Source organism: Hemitrygon akajei, chromosome 18, assembly GCF_048418815.1.
Source record: "Hemitrygon akajei chromosome 18, sHemAka1.3, whole genome shotgun sequence".
In the NCBI taxonomy this organism is placed as follows: Eukaryota; Metazoa; Chordata; class Chondrichthyes; order Myliobatiformes; family Dasyatidae; genus Hemitrygon; species Hemitrygon akajei.
Window position 1 is genome coordinate 70848450 of NC_133141.1, and position 25871 is coordinate 70874320.

At 41.9% G+C, this 25871-nt stretch overlaps 1 protein-coding gene across 3 annotated transcripts in view; it reads left to right on the plus strand.

Moving 5' to 3' along the window:
- The window catches only part of npepps (aminopeptidase puromycin sensitive), a 240975-nt gene that overhangs the window by 91233 nt on the left and 123871 nt on the right, over positions 1-25871 (plus strand). For all 3 annotated transcript variants that reach the window (XR_012102075.1, XM_073071797.1, XM_073071798.1), the window contains exons 10-12: positions 12323-12487; positions 20533-20637; positions 24298-24358. Coding sequence is in view for 2 of the 3 variants with exons in the window: in XM_073071797.1 (XP_072927898.1) it covers positions 12323-12487; positions 20533-20637; positions 24298-24358 (331 nt within the window). In the remaining variant the exon portion in view is untranslated. The remainder of the gene's footprint in view (positions 1-12322; positions 12488-20532; positions 20638-24297; positions 24359-25871) is intronic.

Below are 25871 nucleotides of genomic sequence, written 5' to 3' on the forward strand. Positions count from 1 at the left end.
CTTTCAGATGTATCAGTTGTATTATAGATATAAAAATACAAATCGCATCAGTGTGTTTTCTTGTATATGATAAGAGGCAGAGATCAAATGGATAGCCAGAGACTCGACTCTTCTCTCTTCTCCTCCCTCCCACCCCCCCCCCCCCCCCCCCGGGGTGGGGCTGAAGTGACTAATACAAAAAAGCAATTTTAAGGTGATTGGAAGAATGTATGGAGGGGTGCTGATGTCAGAGGGACATTGTTTACCCAGAGTGGAGGGTGTATGGAATGCCTGGCCAGGGGAGGTAGTAGGGGCTGATATATTGGGGGCATTTATAAACTTAGGCACATGGGTGAAAGAAAAATGGAGGGCTATGTGTGAGGCAAGGGTTAGATTGATCATAAGAGTAGGTTAAAAGGCCAGCACAACATCATAGGCCAAAGGGCCTGTTCTGTAATGTTCCATGTTAAAAATATATGGAATGTTACCCACTTTCCAAACAGTGAGCACAACACAATTCACTGTCACTTTATGCTAGATGGAATAATTCTGCTTCCTCAATGAACCTTAGAGGGAATTCAGAGGTAAAGGGGTCAGCATAATGGGAGTCAAGTCTGATTTACAGCAGGAGAGAGAGGGTTAAGTAGTAGACGTTCTGTGACTTCATGTCTGCTAATAATCTGTTATGTGGAACGTTCCCGAATGTCTTCAGAAATTCCATGTGGGCAACATCTATTCTATTTGAGTGAACTCATCCAGAGAAGAAAAATTGTGTAGGTTAGTCAAGACAGGACAGCACAATTGTGTAGTGGTTAACATAATGCTCTTTCAGCGTCATCGAGCTGGGTTTAATTCTGCTGTCTCTCAGGAGTTTGTACATTCTCCTTGTGACCATGTGGGTTTCCTCTCTCATTCCAAAGACTTGTGGGTTAATTGGTCATATGGGTGTAGTTGTGTGGTATGGGGTCACTGGGTCGGGAAGGGCCTGTTACCATGCTGTATCTCTCAATAAATTTAAATTAAGGTGACTTGCCTAAAACAAATCAATCAGATTCTTTTAAGTTGTAAATACTGACTCACTTTCTACGAACTCTCCATTAACCAGTGTTAAGTTCGCAGGACAATAATTAACTCATTGTTGCCTGCATTCTGATTTTTTTTTTAATAAAGTGTCATTTGAAATTTTATAATTGCATGCTCAGCCTGGTGAAAAACTGGCACTTAAAGCTAACTTTGCTTCTCCTGCTCTTGTCCAAATTTGCAAAGTATAGTTAAGTCCCTCTATTTTTAAAGCTGGCTAAGTACAAATAGAAATTTAATAGTCATTCAACCATACACATCTATACAGTTAAAAGAAACTGAATTACTTCAGGGCCAAGGTATAAACGGCAATGCACACAGTTGCGCGTAGCACATATAGTTATGATAGTACATTCAGTCAGCTATGTCAAAATTTTAATTTAGCACAAGTCCAAGTGGCATGGCCTGAAGATTGACGGTGCATGGAATGTTGCCCTGGAGCCATGTACACAAGTACACAATGGTTCCTCATCTTGCACTAGAGCAGCCATAAATGAATTAATCCCTCCTAGAGAGCAGCACTGATGGGGGAGGGGCAGCCTCGATCCAGCTTGCCCGCCGTGCCACTGCTCTCTCTAACAAAAAGTGTCCAGTACAGAGAATACACACTCTTCTCTCTCCTCCTCTTCCCCCCCCCACCACTGATCTTGCTAATGAACCAAACTTGCAGTGTTCTTCATTACCTGTTCTAATTATTCCTGCACCAATAAAGGAAGGCATCTGATGTACATTCAATTACCAACAATGGGAGGCAGATTGAGTATACTTCATAATTTTTCATGCAAATTATGGCCATGGCCTTGCCCTTCCATATAGATCCTTGATTGCACAAGTAGCAGCATACTGGTATAATGTTATGGTTATTACTGGAAAGTAGTTGCAGAATGGCCAGTACTTACTATACAAGTTATGGTACTTGTCCATCATGTCCAACAACGATAGGAAACCTGTGTGGGAGTTTTTAAAGTGGAAAAGCCGTTCAACTGGGGCAGTTCTGCTCTCTCAACCTCAAGTCTGATCCACTGGTACGAACAAGCATCACAACTGGGATCTTCCTTGGTTGCAGTGGATGACCACGATGTCTTCTGTGCCTTGTCATGCCCCTCGCTCTCCATGGAGCGTTGCAGAACTACCTTCCTGGCCGTTGGATCTCACTCCAGATCTCATCTGCCCAGTTCGCTGGAGCTGACTTGCATGCTAGGACAGGCACGTCCCTATCTCACTGGGGTGTGAGGCCCACCTGTTGAAGCATAGTGTGACCACTGTCACATGCAAACAGCTACTTGGAGCCACAGGTGAGAGCTGAGTGTCCGGTGGGGACCAAGGTGTGAGCTGTCCCAGAATAGGCACAATGAACCTCTTCACCGGGGTGCTACCCATCCTGGATACCCCGTATACCCCATTCAGGTTATATGCTTGTTCCAAAACCACAGATCAGAGAGGAAAGAAAGTTGCTGCAATTGTTAAATAAGGAAGGTACCAGAGCTGTGATATAAAGGCAGTGGATAGTGATGTGGAACTCGCGCAATGTTGGAAGAACTCAAGTCAGCCAGTATCTGTGGAGGGAAACAAACAGTCGATGTTATGGGCCGATACTCCTCGTTGGCCCAAGAAAGAAAGTGGGTAAATGCCAGAATAAGAAGGTGGGGGAATAGAGCAAGCTGGGAGGCAATAAGTGATGGGGTAGGGGGGATGAAGTAAGAAGCTGAGAGGGAATAGGTGAAAGAAAGAATCTATTTGGAGAAGTAATCGGTCCTTGGTGAGGCAGGACAACAGGACTTTGGACCGAGACCCTTCATTGGGACTGGAAAGGAAAGCGAGGGAAGGGCAGGAGTATAAGTTGGCAGGTGATAGTGATGTGGAATTGGTTTGAGTTGTAAGCTCCTTACAATCACTGGTGCTGTATGTAATGTTAACCACAACACTACCATGCAAAATGCTAGTGTCAATTATCAAAGAGGAAAACTCTTCACTTAAGAAAGCTAGTCAGCATGGTTTTATGAAAATCATGTTGGACATTTGCTCAAGTTCTTTGAGGATGTCCAGGGACGTGTGAGCATAGTGTGTTTAGATTTCCAAAAGGCATTTAATTAGGAAGCAGATTTGGGATAAGTAAGCAAGAGAGTCTGCAGGTGCTGGAGGAACTCAGCAAATCAGGCAGCACCTGCAGAGATGAGGAAACAGTCAACATTTAAGGCTGATACCCTTCATCAAGCTATTTTTGGGCTAGGAAGAAACACCACAGGGATCAGTTCATAACCTGAAGAAAGCAACAGTATGAGAAGTTTCCAAATTTACCGATGAAACGAAAATTGCTGGGGGAAAGCACATTATGACAAGGATACTGCTGTACTGCAACAGGATATAAAGTGAGGGCAAAGATTACGGAATAAAGTAGATTATCTAGCAGCATTGTTAGAGACTGGCAGATATGACATTGTGTACATTACTGAGTCAAGACTGAAAGATTATAGTTGGGGGCTTAACATTAAAGGGTACACATCGAATCAAAAGGATAGCCAGGTAGGCACAGGTGTTGAAGTGGCTATGTAGTTAAAAAATGAAACCAAATCCTTAGAAAGAAGTGACATAGGGTCATAAGGTATTGAATCCTTGTGGGTAGAATTAAGAAACCATAAGGGTAAAAAGACCCTGCTGGGAGTTATATACAGTAGCCAGGATGTGGGTACTAATTACAATGGCAGATAGAAAAGACATGTCATAAGGATAATGTTAGGATAGTCATGGGGGATTTCAATATACAGGTAGATTAAGAAAATCAGATTGGTGCTGGATCCCAAGAGAGATTTTGCAGAATGCCTACAAGATGGCTTTTTAGAGCAGCTTCTGGTTGAGCCCACTAGGAGTATCAGCTATTCTGGCTTCTGGATTGGGTTTTGTTTAATGAGCTTGATTTGATGAGGTAGCTTAAGGTCAAGGAACCCTGAGGAAACGGTGATCAAAATATGATTCAAATCACCCTGCAATTTGAGAGGGAGAAGCAAAGGTCAGATGTATCAGTATTACAGCAGAGTCAAGGGAATTAGAGGCACGGAAAAGAACACTGGCAGAGCCGCAATGGCTGGAATTTCTGGGATAGATAAATCCCAAAATTGAACTAGTATTCTAAAGGGATGATGACACAACTGTAGCTAACCAGGGAAGTCTAAGCCAACATGAAAGGATAAAAACCAACAATATCAAAGAGTATGCCATAAGTTTTTTTTTAAGATATACAAAGTAAAAAGCAAGAGTAGATACAGTGGCATGCAAAAGTTTGGACACCCTGGTCAAAATTTCTGTTACTGTGAATAGTTAAGTGAGTAAAAGATTACCTGATTTCCAAAAGGCATAAAGTTAACGATGACATATTTCTTTAATATTTTAAGCAAGATTACTGTTTTATTTCCATCTTTTACAGTTTCAAAATAACAAAAAAAGGAAAAGAGCCCGAAGCAAAAGTTTGGGCACCCTACATGGTCAGTACTTAGTAACACCCCCTTTGGCAAGTATCACAGCTTGTAAACGCTTTTTGTAGCCAGCTAAGAGTCTTTCAATTCTTGTTTGGGGGATTTTTGCCCATTCTTCCTTGTAAAAAGCTTCTAGTTCTATGAGATTCTTGGGCCGTCTTGCATGCACTGCTCTTTTGAGGTCTATCCACAGATTTTCGATTATGTTTAAGTCGGGGGACTGTGAGGACCATGGCAAAACCTTCAGCTTGTGCCTCTTGAGGTAGTCCATTGTGGATTTTGAGGTGTGTTTAGTATCATTATCCTGATGTAGAAGTCATCCTCTTTTCATCTTCAGCTTTTTTACAGATGATGTGATGTTTGCTTCCAGAATTTGCTGGTATTTAATTGAATTCATTTTTCCCTCTACCAGTGAAATGTTCCCCGTGCCACTGGCTGCAACACAAACCCGAAGCATGATTGATCCACCCCCATGCTTAACAGTTGGAGAGGTGTTCTTTTCATGAAATTCTGCACCCTTTTTTCTCAAGCATACCTTTGCTCATTACGGCCAAAAAGTTCTATTTTAACTTCAGTCCACACACAGGACTTGTTTCCAAAAAGCATCAGGCTTGTTTAGGTGTTCCTTTGCAAACTTCTGATGCTGAATTTTGCAGTAAGGATGCAGGAAAAATTTTCTTTTGGTGACTCTTCCATGAAGGTCATATTTGTGCGGGTGTCGCTGCACAGTGGAACAGTGCACCACCACTCCAGAGTCTGCTAAACCTTCCTGAAGGTCTTTTGCAGTCAAACGGGTGTTTTGATTTGCCTTTCTAGCAATCCTATGAGCAGTTCTCTCAGAAAGGTTTCTTGGTCTTCCAGACCTCAACTTGACCCCCACCGTTCCTGGTAACTGCTATTTCTTAATTACTTTATGAACTGAGGAAACGGCTACCTGAAAACGTTTTGCTATCTTCTTAGAGCCGTTTCCTGCTTTGTGGGCATCATTTATTTTAATTTTCAGAGTGCTAGGCAGCTGCTTAGAGGAGCCCATGGCTGCTGATTGTTGGGACAAGGTTTGAGGAGTCAGGGTATTTATAAAGCTTTGAAATCTGCATCACCTGGCCTTTCCTAACGATGACTTTGAACAAGCCATAGCCCTAACAAGCTAATTAAGGTCTGAGACCTTGGTAAAAGTTATCTGAGAGCTCAAATCTCTTGTGGTGTCCAAACATTTGCATGGTGCTTCTTTTTTCACTCTAAAGTTATACAAAACAAAAATAATACACTAATCTTGCTTAAAATGTTGAAGAGAATGTTTCATCTTTAACTTTGACTTTTGGAGATCAGTTCATCTTCTACTCACTTAACTATTAATAATAACAGAAATTTTGACCGGGGTGCCCAAACTTTCTTTTGCATACCACTGTATTGGACTGCTGGAGAGATAGTAATGGGGGATATGGAAATGGTGGACAAACTGAATAAGTGTTTTAACACCATAAGATGTAGGAGCAGAATTAGGCCATTTGGACAATCGAGTCTGCTCCGCTGTTTTATCATGGCTGATCCATTATTGCTCATACTTTATTACTTATAAATTGTTTATTTATAGTAAATTGTTTATTACCGTAGATTCCGGACTACAGAGCGCACCTGATTTTTAGCCGCTGGCACTAATTTTAGAAATAAAATCATTTTTTTAAATGTAAAGGCCGCACCGGATTTTAGGCCGCAGGTGTCCCACGTTGTAATATGAGATATTTACACAGAAAGATATTACACGTGAGGATTTTTTTAACTTTTAATTAAATCCATATGGTAACAAAAACAAATACATATTGCAAATGCTTTTTTTCGAACCGTGCCCGTACGCGGCTACTTTTAAATATACGTTGCGTATACTTCTTTACTGAACAACATTCCAATATCTCCTAACGACTGGTAAAAAATATATATACTGCAGCCTACCAGGAAAAGTTATTGATACCTTTAACTTAAAAGCAGAGTTCGCTCGGATCCAAAGCCGCTCGCGTAATGCCGCTCCCCCCCTCCTTTCCGTTTCATCGCAAACGGCATTTAAAAGCAGATTTCGCTCGGATCCAAAGCCGCTCCGCCGCTCCCCCCCCTCCTTTCCGTTTCATCGCAAACGGCATTTAAAAGCAGAGTTCGCTCAGATCCAAAGCCGCTCCGCCGCTCGACCCCCTCCTTTCCGTTTCATCGCAAACGGCATTTTCCCACAAGACGCCGCGAAACCAGGTGTGTCGTCATAGCATCCCGCGATGTAGTACAGAAAACAAATATAGTTTAAACTAAGAGGGTAGGTAGCACAATGCTTCGAGTGTTTTCCATGTTGATGAGGGTGAGTACAAATGACTGATTTACAATAATTTAATTGTGAAAGTGCGCTTGATTTATCGTACAATTTCATTGGACCTCTGTGAACTACTCATCAATTTTATTGGTCTACTGTTACGAGGCAAAATGTTTACGAGGCGGCATGAAAAAAACCTTGCATTAGCCGCTCTGGATTATTGGCCGCAAAGTTCAAAGCTGTTCAAAATGTGGGAAAAAAGTAGCGGCTTAAAATCCGGAATCTACGGTACTTATAAACCCTCTCAACCCCAATCTCCTGCCTTCTCCCAGTATCCGTTCATGCCTTGACCAATCAAGAATCTAGCAGCTTCTGCCTTAAATATTTGAAGACTTGGCCAACACAGCTGCCTGTGGCAACGAATTCCACAGATGATTAAAGAAATTCCTGCTCGCTCCCTTCTGAAAGGACACACTTCTTTTGAGGCTGTCCTCTGGTTCTAGACTTTCCACCGTAGGAAACATCTGCTCCATATTGATTCTATTTTGCATCAGTCTTCACTGTGGAGGACACTAGTAGTATTTTGGAAGTTTGAGTGTGTCAGAGGACAGAAGTGAGTTCAGTTGCTATTACTAGAGAGGTGATGCTTGGGAGACGGCTAGGTCATAAGGTAGACACATCACCTGGAACAGATGAACTACACTCCCCAGTGTTCTGAAGGAGGTAGCTGAAGAGATTGTGGAGTAATGATCTTTCAAGAATCACTAGGTTCTGGAATGGTTCCAGAGGACTGGAAATGTGTAAAAGTCATCCCACTCTTCAAGAAGGGAGTAGAGGCAAAAGAATGGAAATTGTAGCCCAGTTCAGGAAGATGTTGGAGTTGATTGTTTTGGGGTACTTGGAGGCACATGATGAAATAGGCCAAAGTCATCATGGCTTCCTCAAGGGAAAATCTTGCCTGACAAATCTGTTGGAATTCTTTGAAATAACATGCAGGATAGACGAAGGAATATGAGTGGATGTTGCAAATGCAATACAGTGTCAGGAAGTATATAGTCATGCACTTTGGAAGAAGGAATAAAAGCATAGACTATTTTCTAAACTGGGAATAAAATTCAAAAATCCAAAATGCAAAGGGACATGGGAGTCCTCGTGCAGGATTCCCTAAATGTTTGTTTGCAAGTTGAGTCGATGGTGAGGAAGACGAATGTAATGGTAACATTAATTTCAAGAGGACTAGATTATATAAGCAAGGATGTTATTCTGAGACTTTATAAGGCCTCACTTAGAGTATTGTGAGCACTTTTGGACCCCTTGTTTAAGAAAGGATGTTGGAGAGGGTTCAGAGGATGTTCACAGGAATAATTCCAGGATTGAAAGGTGTATCATCCGAGGTGCAATTGAGGGCCTTTACTTGCTGGAGTTCAGAGCAGTGAGGTGGGATCTCATTGAAATATTGAAAGGTCTAGATAATGAATGTGGAGAGCATGTTTCCTATAATGGGTCCAGAGGGCACAGCCTCAGAATAGCAGGGCACTCATTTAGAGAGGAGAGGAATTTCTTTAGCCAGAGGGTGGTGAATCTGTGGAATTCGTTGACACAGGCGGCTGTGAAGGCCAGGTCATTAGCTGTATTTCAGGCGGAGGTTGATGGATTCTAAATCAGTCAAGGTGTGAAGGGATACGGGGAAATGGCAGGAGATTAGGTTTGAGAAGGAACTGGATCTGCCGTAATGAAATAGTAGAGCAGACTTGATGGACTGAATGGCTTAATTCTGCTCCTATGTATTATGGTCTAAATGAAACATTGTTCCTCTGTGGCCAATGTATAAAACACAGTGGATATAGTCACACACGGCATATATAGTTACGATCCAGCACATTCAGTTACAAAATAATAGCACAAGCCCCTGAGTGACACGGCCTGAAGATTGACAGGTCGCCACAAAGTGCGAGTTGCAAGTTTATGTAAAACGGTATTATGTTACTGACACTTATACTAAAACAAGCAGTTGAATAAATACGTGAAACAACAGTGATACAAAATATTGAAAAGTCACCTGTCGATCCTGACAGGTTGAACATCATCTGTGCATGTTTTGATGCACTACATGTGCTGGCAAGAAAGCTCACCTCACTCCCCCCAAGGGGCAGGCACTCTGGCCGTAGCCGATGTGAGAAAGACCCAATGATGAACCCTGGAGGTTGGAATGAAGCTTGCTGGCAACATTCAATTGCTATCTCAAAACAAGCTATCACAATTTTAGAAAAAATATTCATGCTTTAGTAAATTCTGTAGTTTACTTTGCTATGTATTGGAACTTGGCACTTTGAAAGATATTGGTGCTCAATTATACTTGAAAACTAGGATTTTTAATATGTTAACTCTTTCATTCCTGGGATCCTTGTGAACCTCTCCTGCATTGTTTGCCATTCCAGCACTTCTTTTCTTAGATAAGGTGCTCAAAATACTCCAGTTTTCAGTTATTAATTCCTGAAATTGGATTTGTGTTGTAGTTGAGTCATGGAATTTCATGAAGCTACTTTACTTGATGTAGAGCCAAGATATGAGGGCTGCCAGGCTTCAACACTTACAGGCAAACAAGTAGATTCTGCAATATTGGCAGTATTGGCAATTCATACATGCCAATTCAATAACAGGTGGGATTATTTTTGGATCACTTAATTTCAACGGTTTCAAAAGTACATTTAATATCAGAGAAATGTATACAACATGCATCCTGAAATTTTTTTTCTTTGCAACCATTCACAAAAACAGAGGAGTGTCCCAAAGAATGAATGACAGTTAAATGTTAGAACCCCAAAGCACCCCCTCCCCAGCTTTTCTCCCTTCCGTGTGTAAGCGGCAGCGAGCAACAATCCCCCTCCACCCACTGGCATAAAAAATAGCATCGGCACATGCCACCAAGCACTCAGGTGTGAGCAAAGCATTAGCAAACACACAGACTTGCAGTTACCCCAAAGACTTCGCATTTCACCCGGTATGCGACATATCACAGGTGCGTTCTCTCCCTAATGAGGGAGAAGGAGGTGCCCCCATTTTCCCAGCGAGTGGGGAGACATAATAAACAACTCGCTGGTTTACGATGTTAAAAGTCCGTTATGTTGCTTTTTTCAAGCTCTGTGCCCAAAGATCTCAGGTACACAACTGTAGATATTCCGACTCCCCCGACGACACATGGACTCCTGCCGTGACACCGACCCTCGATCTGCCCAACTTCAGATCCCCTAGATCCAAGACCTCCAAAGTCAAGCCGAACTCTTAGGCCGAGTCCTTGGCATGCTGAGCAATGCCCAGTTGTGAAACCCCGAGAGTGGGTCCCATTCCCACAAAGAACCGCAGTCAGCTTGCAACTCCAGGTCATGGTCTTCAAAAGAACCCTGAAGGGGAAAAATAGACATTAAGGATGGAAATAGAGCTGTTTCTGAAGATATAAGCAAAGGAATTGCCATTTAGTGCCATCATCACTTCAGATGTGCAACATTGTATTTGTTCATTTAATCCTTTGAGATCTAACTTGAGAAGAACCCATAAAGTCCAATCCAGAGCAAATCCTTTATCGATCTCTTGTCCCATTCCCCTGTGGCCACACAATCTAATATCTTTCACATGACCACAAACTTGGCTGAAAAGCAATTTGCAGTACTCAGTTTGCCATGTGGGATTAAACAGGATCACACAGGAAGTTGGTAGAGGTATGGAGGGAGAGGGGGTGACGTGTTCAGTTCTCACCTGTGTCTAAGGGGTTTGTATATGTTCTCCCCATGACTGTGTGGGTTTTCTCCGGGTGCTTCGGCTTCCTCCCACAGTCCAAAAGACTTCCCAGTTAATTGTCATTGTAAGTCGTCTTCATGATTAGGCTAGGGTTAAATTATGGGTTGTTGGGTGGAGCAGCTCGAAGAGCCAGAAGGGCCTATTCTGCGCTGTATCTCAATAAATGAATAAATAAATACCATCACAGAGTAAGGCCCAAGTCATCCCTGAAGCTTTCCAGCAGCAATGCCCACTTCTGCAATGCTCTGCAGACCCATTTAAATTAGGATTTCATGTTCAATCATTAGTCTTTACAGACACTGGAAAAACTTCTATACTTCTAGTCTTATTGGTGTCAGTTTTGAATATATCCAGAAACTAAGCATTTCTCTCCAAGACAAAAAACAAGTATGTTGTCATATGTACAAATACATGTCTACCAGTGCCATAAAAACTTAATTGCAGCAGCATCACAGGCACAGAGCATGAGATGGGCAGTATTCAGTAATACACTATCTTTACATGAACACAATTAGAGCAACCAAAAAAAAAGTAATCACTTTGTAGTGCAAAGAGGTAAGAATGTTGCTATTTTGACACAACAGTTAGGTTTGTGCAAGTGGATTCAAGAACCATATGGTGGAAGGGAAGTAACTGTTTTTGAACTTGCTGGTGTGGGACTTCCGCAGTTTCAAGAACAGCTACTTCGCTTCAACCATTAACTCAAAGAAAATCAATAGGGTTATGAGGAAAAAGTGGAAACTCCACATAGCTAGGCCAAGTCAGGATCAAGCCAACACATCCCTGGAGCTGTGCAGCAACGATACCAGCCACTGCAGTGCTCTGCTGTCCTAACTAAATTAGCATTCAATGTTCCAAAAATGTTATGTATTTGTGCCTCATTTCAAATAATGAAAAATGAAGAACATCAGTGATGTGTTAATGTGTGCTAGCTTGTTAAGCAACAAACGACAGCATTCTACAATTATAAAGAAAGAATTGCTTAGGAATAAAGTTGAGGTTAACGTATGGATATGGAATAAAATATACATAAATATGAGCATGTCTTTGAGTAAATGATGTGAGAGTACATCAATGATTGCAAAATGGTGATCACAACAATGTGTTCAAATGAAGAATCACTATTGTCTATGCTTAATGAGTAAGTTTTGCTCTTTACTAGTCTAGTAATTGTGTCAAAGCGATGAAAGGAAATATGGCCCAAATTCACTGTGCAGCATCCTGCCAAACCACCACTGGGAAATCCACAAATGCACTGCATATGGTATAAAATGAATGTGTGTGACATGGCCAATAAATATTGACTTACCAGATTTTGTTCTAAGTACCTCAGGTCAACCACTATAGGTCTGAAACTCTTGTTCATGCAATATATCAAGCACAACAAGCAAGATCTCTTTTATGGGCTGTGAATTTGCCAACAGGAGCGAACAGCATGTAGACTTAGATAGTAGTTCCAAGCTGCTGCTTCTGACAGATATGTTTTCTATGTTTTGAGAGTAGGAGAATTTTTCAGTAATCTTCAGAAATATTCTTCAAGATTCCAAGCTTTTTTTTTAAAAACACATCTTGGGAGCAAACTCAAGCTAAAGCAATGCAAAACCTACTAAAATCTCTGGCTGTAATTGTGCCCTTGGAAAGTTGATTTAACATTGTTCTTCAAATGTAGAAGCAATGCATTCAGTTTCAATATCTGTGATTGCAGGAGTGGTGGACACATCTGTGGTTGAATGAAGGCTTTGCCTCCTGGATCGAGTATTTGTGTGTGGATCACTGCTTCCCAGAATATGATATCTGGACCCAGTTTGTCTCTGCTGACTACACACGAGCACTAGAACTTGATGCTCTTGACAGCAGTCATCCAATTGAGGTAAGGTTGCTTTTCTTTGTAGGTTTTGTGGAGATGCAGCAATGCTGTGGTGTTGTACCCCACACTAAGCCTAAACCAGGTTTAAAGTTTGTCAAATGAACAATATTATTTGCCCTATGTCAACTATGTCACCACCCACCCTCTGAGTGAAGAAGTTCCCCTTTCAACATTTTTCCTTTCACCCTTAACTAAAGACCTCTAATTCTAGCCACAAGCAAGAAAAAATCTGCAGATGCTGGAAATCAAAGTATTACACACAAAATGTTGGGGGAACTCAGCGGGCCAGGCAGCATCTATGAAAAAGAGTAAACATTTGACATTTCGGGCCAAGACCCTTCATCAAGACTGGAAAAAAGAGATGGGAAGTCAGAGTAAGAAGGTGGGGGGAAGGGGAGGAAGAAGAACAAGATAGTAGGTGATAGGTGAAACTGGGAGAGGAGGAGGGGTGAAGTAAAGAGCTGGGAAATCGACTGGTGAAAGAGATAATGGACTGAAGGGGGAATCTGACAGGAGAGGACCGAAGGCCATAGAAGAAAGGGAAGAGGGAGGAGCACAAGATGGAGGTGATGGGCAGTTAAGGAGATACGGTGAGAAAGGGGAATGGGAAATGGTGTAGGGGGAGTCATTTATGGGAAGTTCAAGAAATCGATGCTCATGCCATCAAGTTGGAGACTACCCAGATGGAATATGAGGTGTTGCTCTTCCAACCTGAGTGTGGCCTCATCGTGGCAGTAATTGATTGATGTCAGAATAGGAAGTAGAATCAAATCTCCTATCATTCACCAATTCTCTGGGGAATAAAATCCTAACCTATTCAGACTTTCCCTATAAATCAGCTCCTCGAGTCCCGGCGATGTCTTTGAGGGAGATTTTATTTTTCTGTATTCTTTCTATCTAACTGATATTGTTTCTCTAGGTAGGTGACCAGAACTATACGCAATATGCCAAATTAGGCATATATTGTTCATACAACTTCAAAGGCACATTTAATGTCTGAGAAATGTATACAATATACATCCTGAAATACTACATCCCAAAGCCCTCCCCCAGCTCATCCCTCCCACGCATAAGCAGCAGCAAAGCAACAATCCCCCCTCCCCACCAACAAAAGGCATCTGCAACCCCCCCCCCACCGAGCACTCAAACCTGCAGCAACGCATCAATGAAGACACGGACTTGCAGTACCCCGAAGACAACTCGTTCACCCAATATTCAACATACCACAGGCTCTCTCCCCCTAATAAGGGGAAAAAGAGGTGACTTCATTTCTCAGCGAGAGGGAAGATATAATAACAACTCGCTAAGTTACGATGTTAAAAGTCTGTTGCATTGCTTTTTCTGAGCTCTGTGCCCAAAGAATTCGGGTCTTTGGGCACACAGCCAGAGATTTTTTGACTCCTACGACATACCAATCTCCTGCAGAGGCACCAACCTCAAGTCCGCCCACCTCCAGAGCCAGGAAATCCCGAAACTCCAAAGATGAGCCAATGTTCTAGGACACGTCCTTGGCATATTGAATAACAGCCAGTCGTGAGATCCCATTTCCGCAAAGAACTGAAGTCAGTGTGTAACTCCAGGTCAGGGTCTTCAAGAAAAAAACCCTGAAAGGGAAAAATAGAGATATTAAACTTCAACATAACATCAGAAATTACTTTTCTATGTTAATTTCATGCTAATTTTTGCTGTAATTTTTTTGTCTTGAGTTCAATGGGCATGAATATCCCTATATTGTGTAACTGATCATCTGTAAACCCAGATAGTGAGCACAATCTGTTCAGTCTGCAGAATTATTGAGATTACAGTACTGTGCAAACCTCCTAGAAGACTACAACCTTGTCATAGGGATTGGAGGCTTGCGTGCCTCAATGACCTGGAGAACTGTGTTGGCTGGAGTCAAGGCCTTGTGCTTTGGCTCTTGGTAGGGTCAACAGGTCAAAGGGTAGAGGTAAGACAAGTGCTCCACTGGTCCTGCAGGTTCAGCTCAGGGCTGACAACCCTGACTGGTCAAAAACTGATTGTTATGGAAACAGCAATGAAGAATCCTTCAATACAGGCAGAGATAGAGGACTTTCATTGCTACCCTAAGCACCAGTTACGTAGCAGGCAGTAAATACTGCGCAAAGGTCTTAGGCACGTATATATAACTTGGGTCCCTAAGGCTTTTGCACAGTACTGTGGTAATCTTATGTATTGCACTGTACTGCTGCCACAAAAAAACCAAATTTCTTGATGATAAACCTGATTTAATATGGGTCTCTATTGTGGACTGAGAGTGGGAAGGGAGCAGGGAGAAGGAAATCATGGTTGGGGAAGGGAGAGGGGAGGGTGTAAAAACAACCCCTCTGTAATGATTAATAAACCAATTGTATGGAATCAAATGTCCTTGCCCGGTGTCTCAGGGCTGGATGTGTCTGACCTGCCCCCGGCACTCCTCTGTCACCTGTTCCTCATACATTCAGTGGCACTCCACCCCTTGCCATTCCCAGCATCCTTTGCTCTCACTGATTTACAGACCTGCACTTCGCTCCATGTTGATAAATACAGTACTGTGCAAAGGGCTTGGGCACCCTAGCTTATATATCCTACTTAGTTAGCACCTTCCTGTCCTGTAAAAGTCCATTCATAGCAGTTGAATGTAAGAACCTGATACAATGTCCTTGGGCCAGGAATTGTAATGTTTTGATGTCCCAAAAATGTGCATCTCATATTCAGTGAGATAAACCTGATCAGCTATTTTTTTTCAGCTACACTTCAAGGCAAACTTCCAAAAATTATGCAAAGGAGTCTTCAACTAAAGAAGCCATCTAATAATGCTCATAAACACAAGAGATTCTGCAGATGCTGGAGGAACTCAGCAGGTCAGGCCGCATCTATGGAAAAGAATAAAGAGTTGAGGTTTTGGGCCGCAACCCTTGAATCAGTCCTGATGAGAGATCTCAGCCGGAAACGTCAACTCATTATTCCTTTCCACAGATGAGTCCTAATGAAGGGTCTCAGCCTGGAATGTCTATTCTTTATTCCCTTCCATAGATGCTGACTGATCTGAGTTCCTCCAGAATTTTGTGTGTAGTCTGATAATGCTTCCTGCTGTGTAATGTCAATGTAATTAGTTTAATTTTGACATGAATCCTTGTGACAAGGAATTGAATTTGAGAGATTGTTTTCCTGGCATGATTACATTTTTTCTGCACCAATCACTTATGACAGCAAAATTAGTACCTTTGCTGAAATAATAATTAGCTGCCTCACAGCCTGAAGACCAGGGAATTTAAAGGCAAAAGCAGCCAGTTTATAATGGGTTTCAATATTCTGCCAAAGCACCATCTGAATCTTTGGAAATGGGTGATCGCTAATGAGTCAGCACTGGACTGAAGCTATCATTAAACTTTGCCTGTCAGATCATCCCTGTCGGTGGGGTTGAACTCTGAACTGATAATACAACCTATAGACTCACTTTCAGGGACTCTCAGTTTTTTTTAATGTTCTCAGTTTTTTTTAATTGTGTGATTTGTCTTTTGCATATTGGTTGTTAGTTGTTTTTATGTATAGTTTTTCATAAGTTCAATTTTTTTCCTGTAACTGCCTGCAAAAAATTGAATCTCAAGGTAGTATATGGTAACATATATGTCTCTCTCTGAGGCCTCCGTAGATCAGAGTCAACCATGGATATTGCTTCTTAGCTGTCTAGATATGCAAGCCAGGGCAGTACAATGCGGAGAACAAGCTGTTGCCCGTGCAGCACGCTCACTTTCTCTACACAGCTGATGAATCTAAAGGAGCGGCAAAGATCGATAACTTGGTACCAGCAGTGTCGCAGGAGTTGCCTGTCAGCATTGAACTCAACATAGGACTGCCTTGGGGACTCCAACTCCAGATTTTTTCCCTCTGAGTTTACTCCCAAAGCCTTCCCTGTGAGTGGGTACAGTCGCAAGGCTGTGGAGATTTGAGATCAGAATTTTCCTTCTCCTGGATTTTCCTTCTCATGCTGCTAACCATGACTAATGAGCCCCATCTGCCCGAAGAGACTAGTTCTAAGGGGCCAGTAACCCACCTTTGTCCCATCTCATGTCAGTAGGAACTGTTCCGCCAGGTTTAGTAGCTAAGTCCAGGAGCTTAAACAACACACACAAAATGCTGGTGGAATACAGCAGGCCAGGCAGCATCTATAGGGAGAAGCGCTGTCGATGTTTCGGGCCGAGACCCTTTGTCAGTACGAAGGGTCTTGGCCTGAAACGTCGACAGCGCTTCTCCCTATAGATGCTGTGTTCCACCAGCATTTTGTGTGTGTTGTTTGAATTTCCAGCATCTGCAGATTTCCTCGTGTTTGCTCCAGGAGCTTAACTTGGTTTTTAGAGGCGCTTTGAGATGCACGCCATTTAATAGGTTGTGGGAGCTTATGCCCATTACCACCCCCGGTTAAAACAACCTTAAGGAACCAGCATATATGTACCTTGATAATAAATTTACTTTGAATTTTGAATGCATCAGCATACAGAGATTAAATGATGAGCTTGGGGGATGTTCACCTGGTCACCACCATTTCTGGGATATTGCTTCAACAAATGGAAAGGTTTTTAAGAAATTGCATATTTTTTCTTTGCATTCATGCAGATATGTAGAGATCCTATTGGCACTCCTCAAGCAAGTCATGGTGCAGGACTGAATCAACAAAGCACACTAACTTTACTCAAGTCAATTTACCCTGATTTTGTTTCATGTAAGACCATATTGCATCGACAAATAATGCAGTTAATGTAATCTGTACTTTAACAAAATACATCAGTTACCTCTATAAGCTGCTGCTTCTTGCGCCCTTAACTCCTGGTGGAGTAGTCGGGGTGCTGTCATGACAAGCTTTCTGGTGATTGCTCATCATGCGGCCTGTCTTGGGCATCTGAAACCTGGCGGAGCCCATCCCTCTCCAGGTTTGACCACAGCCAATTTCCTCCAACTGGGTGGCTCACCTTGGTTGTGAACACACGGCCATTATAGTTCATCTGAGAACCTTTCCGCCCTGGCCAGTGACTTCATCATGAAAGTCATTCGCCCAGTGGTATCGTGTTAACACCACCACCACCCCCCCCCCCCCCACATGGTTTAGCCCGCCAGCTGAAGCAGTTTACCAGGGTATGGTGTTTGGAGTCAACATGTGAGAGATTTAGGAGATGGATGAAGACCAGTGATGCCTGTCCACCCTGTCTGGTAGGGAGCAGCATGCCAGACATCAAGGATACTACCTCTATCCAGAGCCCCCTATACCCTCCATGAGCTACTCAGTAAAAGCATAGTCTTAAAAGAATTGTTGCTGCAACATTTCTCGTGAAATTGTGTAGTTTACAAAACATAAATAAATACCAAAGAATTTGGAATGCAACTGTAAAAGTTGAATGAATGCTGATGTTTCAGGCCAAGACCCCTCTGTGATCTCTGCTACACTCAGGTGGCATGGTAGCGTCATGGTTTGCACAATGCTTTGCGGTACCAGTGACAATTCCCACCACTGCATGTAAAGAGTTTGTACGTTCTCCCTGTGACCACGAGGCTTTCCTCCAGACACTCCATTTTCCTCCCAAAGTCTAAAGGCGTGCATGTGGTAGGCTTAATTGGTCATTGTAAATGTAGCCGTCATTAGGCTAAAGTTAAATCAGGAGTTGCTGTTTGGTTATAAGGGCCGGACAGGCCTATTCTACACTATACCTCAATAAATAAATAAATTATGAAAAGTCTCAGGCCGAAACATCGACGGTTTATTCCTCTCCATAGATGTTGCCTGACTTGCTGAGATCCCCCAGCATTTTGTGTGGGCTGTTCTAGATTTCCAGCATCTGCTGAATCTTTTGTGATTAGCAAAACTTCAGTTGTATCACGGCCAGTATTTTATAAAGATTGAACATAATCTGACTTCATTGCAGAGTACTAACTACAGATGACATGAAGGTTGATGGTATTGTAGGTAGTGTAGAAGGTTGCTATAGGTTACAAAGGGACATTGATGTGATGGAAAGTGAAGTGATACACTTTGGAAGATTGAACTTAAAGGCAGAGTATAAGGTTAATAGTAGCATTCTTAGCAGTGTTGTGGAGGAACAAGAGTTGTCTTGAGGTCCATGTCTGTTGATTCTCTCGAAGTTGCCACACAAGTTAACACGGTGTTTAAGAAGGCATATGAGTTGTTGGCCTTCATTAATCATAGGGTAATGTTGCTGCTTTATAAAACTTTGGCTAGACCTCACTTGGAGTATTGTGTTAAGTTCTAGTAGTCTCATTATAGAAAGGATGTGGAAGCTTTAGATGGTGCAGAGAAGATTCACCAGGATGCTGCCTGGATTAGAGAACATGTCCTATAAGGATAGGCTGAGCGAGCTAGGGCTTTTTCTTTGGAGTGGAGGAGGATGAAAAGTGACTTGATAGAGGTATACATATGTGGAGGATTCTTAGCACTGTGAAGGAACAGAGGGGGTCCATAGATTCCTAAAGTTGAAAGGGTAGTTAAGAAGGTGTATGGTGTGTTGGCATTTGTTAGTCAGGAGATTGAGTTCAAGAGCGTTGCAGATCTATAAAACCCTGGTTAGACCACACTTGGAATATTGTGTTTAGTTCTGGTCATGTAATAGAAAGGATATTGAAGCTTCAGAGTGTGTGGAGGAGATTTTACCAAGATGCTGCCTAGATAAGAGAGTATGCCTTGTGTGGAAAGGTTGACTGAGCTAGGGTATTTCTATTTGGAGCAAAGAGGATGAGAGGTGATTTGATAGAGGTGTACAAGTTAAGAGGCATTGATAGTGGACAGCCAGCACCTTTTTTTTTCACAGGGCAGCAGTGCATAATTTTAAGGTGATTGGAGCAACGTATAGGGGGAATGTCAGATAGTTTTTTTTCTTTTTACAGAGTGGTTGTTGCATGGTACTCACTGCCAGGGGTGGTGGTAGAGGCAGATGCATTAAGGACATTTAAGAGACTTGTAGATAGGCACATGGATGAAAGGAAAATGGAGGGCTTTGTAGGAAGAAAGGGTAAGATTGATCTTGGAGTATGTTAAAAGGTCAACACATTGAGGGCTGAAGAGCCTGCACTGTGCTGTACTGTTCCATATCCTACGTTTGCTTTTGTATTCTGTGCCTCAATTTATGAACTTCAAAATACCATATCCATTGCTAACAACCATAGGTGATGATGCATTCTAACATTTTCAAAGATTTGTGTACGTCCACTTGATCACTTCTGTTTCCGCACTTTACAACTGACTATATTGCCCTTAACAACTACTACATGCTCTGCATTAAGTTCCATCTGCCTCTTATTTGCCCATTTTGACAACCTATAGAAATCATCTTGAGTCTATTACCATCCTTGCTTTTACCTGCACCTACAAACTTAATGTCATCTGCAGATTTTAAATTTTTGCCGTGCATCAAATCATCCACATTTTTACTAAAATGAAGAGAAGTGGTACCAGCACATTACGATTCTGCAGGTTTCTGGCTATTCCCATTTGTGGCAGGTTTCAGGAGCTAACTGAAGGCCTTGATGAATATGAAGCCAGAAAACAAATTAACCAAAGAATCAGGAATGCTAAAGTGTCTGTGAAATGTCCTTGGTGAGTAGAATTAAGGAAAATCCCAAGGTGCTTTATACATACATTTGAAAACAAAAAGATAGCTAGGAAGAGTGTTGGACCACTCAAGGATAAAGAAGGATACTAAATAAATATTTTGCATTGATATTCATCAAGTAGGATTTGGAAGATGGTGAGATCAGAGAAGCATTTGTTGATGTCAGGGAGTGGCATTGGGTCTGTCGAAGAACATTTAAGGTGGATAAACCCTCAGGACCTAATGGGATCCATCCCAAGTTATTGAGGGGCACAAGTGAGGAGATCAGTGAGTCCTTGACAAATCTTTGTTTGCTCCTCAGTCATAGCCAACTCCCAGAGGACCGGAGAATGTCTCACATTATTTCTTTGTTTAAGAAGGACAGGGGCTATCCAACTTTTTTTTGCCTTTTAAACAAAATTTAATTAAAAGTGAAATATATTTCTTTTAAAGGTTGCAGTAGGACATCCAGCAGAAGTGGATGAAATATTTGATGCAATTTCTTATAGCAAAGGAGCATCAGTGATTCGAATGCTACACAATTACATTGGTGATGTGGTAAGATTCTTTCAGCTTAATTGAGCAACTTGTGCAGTAGTGATTCATGATTTCATGTTTAGTCAGATTTGCAATGTATGAAAATTCAAAAATGCAACCTGTTTAGATGTCTGTATTTGAAAGCTGACAATTCTGAACTGATTTTGGATCATTAACTTCTATAATGAGCCTATCAATGTGTGGTATAGCCCCATAATCTGGCTGGGGGGTGAGATGGGTACACTTATCTCTTCGTATTTTCGTGTATCTCTCCCTCCCCGACTCCACATTACAATTATAAATGTGTCTGAGTAGCACTCTTGCCCAAGTGACAAATGAGAAAATCTGCAGGTGCTGGAAATCCAAGCAACACACACAGAATTCTGGAGGAACACAGCAGGCCAGACAGCATCTATGGAAAAGTCTTTTTCCATAGATGCTACCTGGCCTGCTGAGTTCCTCCAGCATTTTGTGATTCATGCCCAAGTTATATTATTGTGGGCTCAAGTCATGTTGCAGAAATGAGACTGTCGAGTGTTAACCTGATCCACTACAGATGGTCATAGCTACAGTGTCACACCAGCCATGTTTTGAGTGTCTGTCCCAGTTGTTTAAAAAAAAAAGCACCCACAGCCATGAATGAATAAAAGCAGGAGTATTTTTCCTGATATCATGGCCAATATTGGCATCTCATGCAGTACCTGAAATATTCCCTATAGTGGGGAATCTAGGACCAGAGAGCACAGCCTCAGAATAAAAGGACATCCCTTTAGATCGGGGTTCCCAACCTAGGGTCCACAGTTAATAGTAGGAGTCAATTCTATTTATTAAAACAAAAGGTTGGGATCCCCTGCTTTAGAACAAGTATGAGGAGCAATTTCTTTAGCAAGAGGGTGGTATTCATTGCCACATGTAGCTGTGGAGGCCAAGTCAGTGGGTATATTTAAAGCGGATGTTGATAGGTTCTTGATTAGGAAGGGTGTCAGCAGTTTCGGGGAGAAGCAAGAGAATGCAGTTGAGAGGGATAATAAATTAGGCATGATAGAATGGCAGAGCAGACTTGATAGATCTAAAATAAATTATCTGAGTTTCTTATCTCATTGTTGGTGGGTGCTTGCTGCACACATGTGGCTACCATGTGTCCTCCAAGGCTTCAAAAGTCACTCATTAGGACGTTCCAAAGTGCTTCACAGTTGGTCACGAAAGATAAAAAATAAATGTACTTATTCTTTCTCATTCTTACTATGCAAAAGGTCAAATGAAAATTCTGGAGCCACAGGATGGGGCAATCAATCATTGTAGAGAGGAAAAAGAAGCCAGGGTGTAAGTGGTTCATCAGGACTGAATTCTGATTAAGGGCTTATCCCTACAGCATTAATCTGTCTTTTAGCAGCCCACCTAGATGTTTAATTCCAACATTGTGTGTGTTTCTTTGTCATATTGATTTGATTGTAGGTGTAAGAACTGAAAACTCAGCTGTCAAGCTGCTGCATCTAAACAGGTTTTGTACTCTATTTTAAGAAGTGTCATTTTTTTGTGGGGGGGTATGTTGAGGGACAGAGGAGACGTGAATAAGGGGAACTAGGAGGTGATCACAGGCTGTAAATGAAAAAGTGCTTGGGTATCATGAAAGAGATGAAATTAATATATTTGAATGCTTCATTGAATTGTGAACCCTAAAGTCCCTCCTCTGTAATATTTAAACCTAATATTGCTTTTCTGAGATCTTAAATTACTTTTTACATGGCAGCCATGGATGTGATTAATTAATCCATGATGATGCTTAAACTGCAGCTTTGTTAATTGAAATTGAATTACCAGAAGTATATTTAAAAATATATAATTGGCAAAGCAACCTATTCCTACCAATTGAGCTAATATTTAAAAAGACGTTTATAAACAATTTTAAACCATTAATGCTTTATTGAATTTGTGGAACAAAGAACAAATGAAAATGCAATTCTTCTAGTGTAGTGTTTGCATGCGTCGCTCGATTGATGATGTGACTTTACATAAACTATGACTACAGGACCAGGGTCATGCTCAGCCACAGACCTCGTTTGTCCACAATCTGAGAGGCCAAGTTATGAAGCATTTTGCAACTGGTTCTAGAGCTGGGGAAGGAACCAGGTGGGGCAGCAGAAGAAAATAGAATGAATTTGCAATCATCTGCATTTCTGCAGAATACTTTAGGGGAAAAAAATGTTTCAGGATCATTAATTGTGTTGTTTAGATTTAGCAAAGTTACCAAAACTACTCTGAAGTCTATTGTTGCAATGCGAAATTGTATTAAAGATAAAGCACAGATCATCCCCTTGTCCTTATCACATGTTTACGTAGTCCAGGCATGTGGGCATCAAGATATATGATGAGGTACTTAAAACTGAAAGTTTCATAATAAGATCTTCATGTCCTACTTCACGTAGGTGGGCCCAGTTGCATCAGGCCTTGTGCAGGAGTTCATAACAACTCTGAGTATATCTGCAAGTCATGGCAGAGGGCTGAGGAAAAAAATAAACCCTTCAAGGTCAAGTTACAATTCTTTCCATTTTCCTTAGCTGTTGTTTACAGAATTTTAAATGAAAAAATTCATTTTGAACCATAACATTTAAGAGCTACACAATTAAATATTTTTTCAGTTTTTTTTTAAGTATACTATTGCCATAAAAGTGGCATGCTTTCTAATTAGGATAGCAGGCTAAGTTTTATCCTGCCAGCGTTTTTTTTCCATTAGCCTAGAAATAACTGCCTGAGATATAAAAATGCAAATATTTGACATAATTCTTTAACAGTTCTTGGTCATTTGCTTTCAAAAGGAAGAAATAATCGATCGGGATTGAAATGAGTAACAACTCATTTCAAAATAAGACAAGAAATGTTTCAAATGTTTGTACATTAAAACCACAAGCAGTATTTCCAGGCTAATCGAAGCACAATAGGCAGTAGCCACAGTCACTGAGGTTGAGTGCAGAAACGCGTGTTTCATCACCAAACCTCAGAATGATCAGATTATTGTAGACATTTTGGGGATGGGGGTTTTTCTCCCACTTCCCTTCAGAAATCAGCAAGGCGGAGATTGGCATGAAACAGTGTCTTACAAATTCCAGTGAAGCAATTTACATATTGTATTTTGCTGTTTCGGAGTTCGGATGCTAACTGTAGATGTACTGACCAGACTTCTTTTCTCTTCCATTATCAAAACAAAATATTCTTCAAATTTCAAACCATTTAGCCCAACCGCTGCAATCTTCTGTGTAGCTTCCTCATTATTTTTGTCTAATGCTATCATTTTATTCCAAGAATGTATGGAAAGTAATTGATAGGTTACAGCAAGGGTTCCCAACCTAGGGGCCACGGACCCCTCAGTTTATGGTCGGGGTCCTTGGCATGAAAAAGGTTGGGAACCCCTGGGTTACAGCAAGTGTCGGATGTGACTCATTTTCTTTTGACTGTTTTTGTTACTACACATACAAAAGTAATGATATGGTCCATGGAAGAGGCAAGCAAGACTGCAGTTTGCTTTTAATTGCTTTATACCTTATACATATTAGCAGAATAAACTAATTTTAAAAGGGGTCATGTCATAATATTTCAATGTTACTGATTTTGGGGTAGGATGTTATCTGAACTTACTGCCTTTATTGCTTAACTAATTGTATGTAAAAATATGCCTCTTTACAGGATTTCAGAAAAGGAATGCACTTGTACTTGACAAAGTTTCAAAATAAAAACGCAGCAACAGGTAAGCAGTGTTCAATTTGAAGCTCCGTGGAGGAATTCTTTGTGGAATAGATTTCTGGATGAAAAGTAGGGAGCTGTCTGCTCCTATAGAAAATATAAATGGCTGGAAGAACTGGATGGGTCAAGCAGCATCTGTGGAGGCAGTGGGGTGGTCAAAGCTTCAGGTTGAGACCCGACATCAGTGTCGAAAGAAGAAGGCCATTGTATAAAGTGAGAAGGAGGAGCAAGAAGGAGGCCAGTTGAAGATGGGGGTGGGGGGGAACCAGACGAGGGAGAGATGATGGCAAATGGAGCCAGGTTGAATCCCTGCATCAGTGTAGTGTAAAAATGAGTAACTATGTAAAAGTGAGAGGGAAGGAGTGAGGCAAAAGCTAATGGGTGATGGGTGGAACCAGATGAGGGAGATGTGATGGGCAGATGGAGCCAGCTGATGGAGGGCGAGTGTTGAGACAGGCTGGTGGGTGATATGAGGAGGTGGTGATGGACAGAGGGGAAAGGGCAACTAAGTGAGAGGTAACCCAGATGGATGAAGCCAGATAAGTGAAGGCAAGAAGTCTTGTTAACAATGGCGGAGGGTTGGAAATGGTAAACAAAAGTAAAAGAGAAGCGGGCTGAACTAATGCAAGTGGGCAAGGCACACGTGTGGGTTGGGAAAATTCATTTTCATGCCATCGACTGTAGGCTGCCCAGGCAGAATATGAGGTGTTGTTCTTTTACTTTGTGTTTGCCCCTCACCTTTGCGTTAGAGAGATGGGTTGCTTGGGAAAGGGAATGGGCTTGAAATGACATGCACCCCAGAAGCCGAAGCTTGCCTTTGAGGACAGAGCACAGGTGCTCTGCAAAACAGTTGCTTGTCTGCACTTGGTCTCACCAATGTAGAAAAGAGCACATGAGTACTGAGTGCAACAGAGATGAATCTATGCTCCACCTGGAAGGTCCCTGAATGGTGATGAGAGAAGAACCAAAGTGGAGAGGTCCAGGGGATGGTGAGAAGGAATTGAATGGACCAGGGAGTCATGGAGAGAGTTGAAGGAGGGGGTGGGGTGGTGATAGGGAGGGGAAAATATGCCTGGTGTGTGATCCCAATGACTCTTGTGGAAATGGCAAAGGATGATGCGCTGGACGCAGAGGGTACTGGATGAAAGGTAAGGATCAATGAAAGATGGGAGGTGTGTGAGAGCAGATTTTATTTATTTTATTATGATACAGCGTGGAATAGGCCCAACCGGCCTCACTGTCCCGATTTAACCTGAGCCTGATCATGGGACAGTTTACAAAGACCAATTAGCCTACCAGCCAGTACATCTTTGAACAGTAGGAGGAAACTAGAGCACCCGGAGGGAAACCTGTGTGGTCAAGGGGAGAACGTGCAAACTCCTTACAGATGGGTAGGAATTGAACCCGGGTCGCTGGTACTGTAAAGTGTTGTGATAACAACTATGCTACCAGAGAATCTATTGCCTTTAGCAGGACAATGTTTCAGCAATCCCAGAGCAGAATGTCTTCATCTCAGG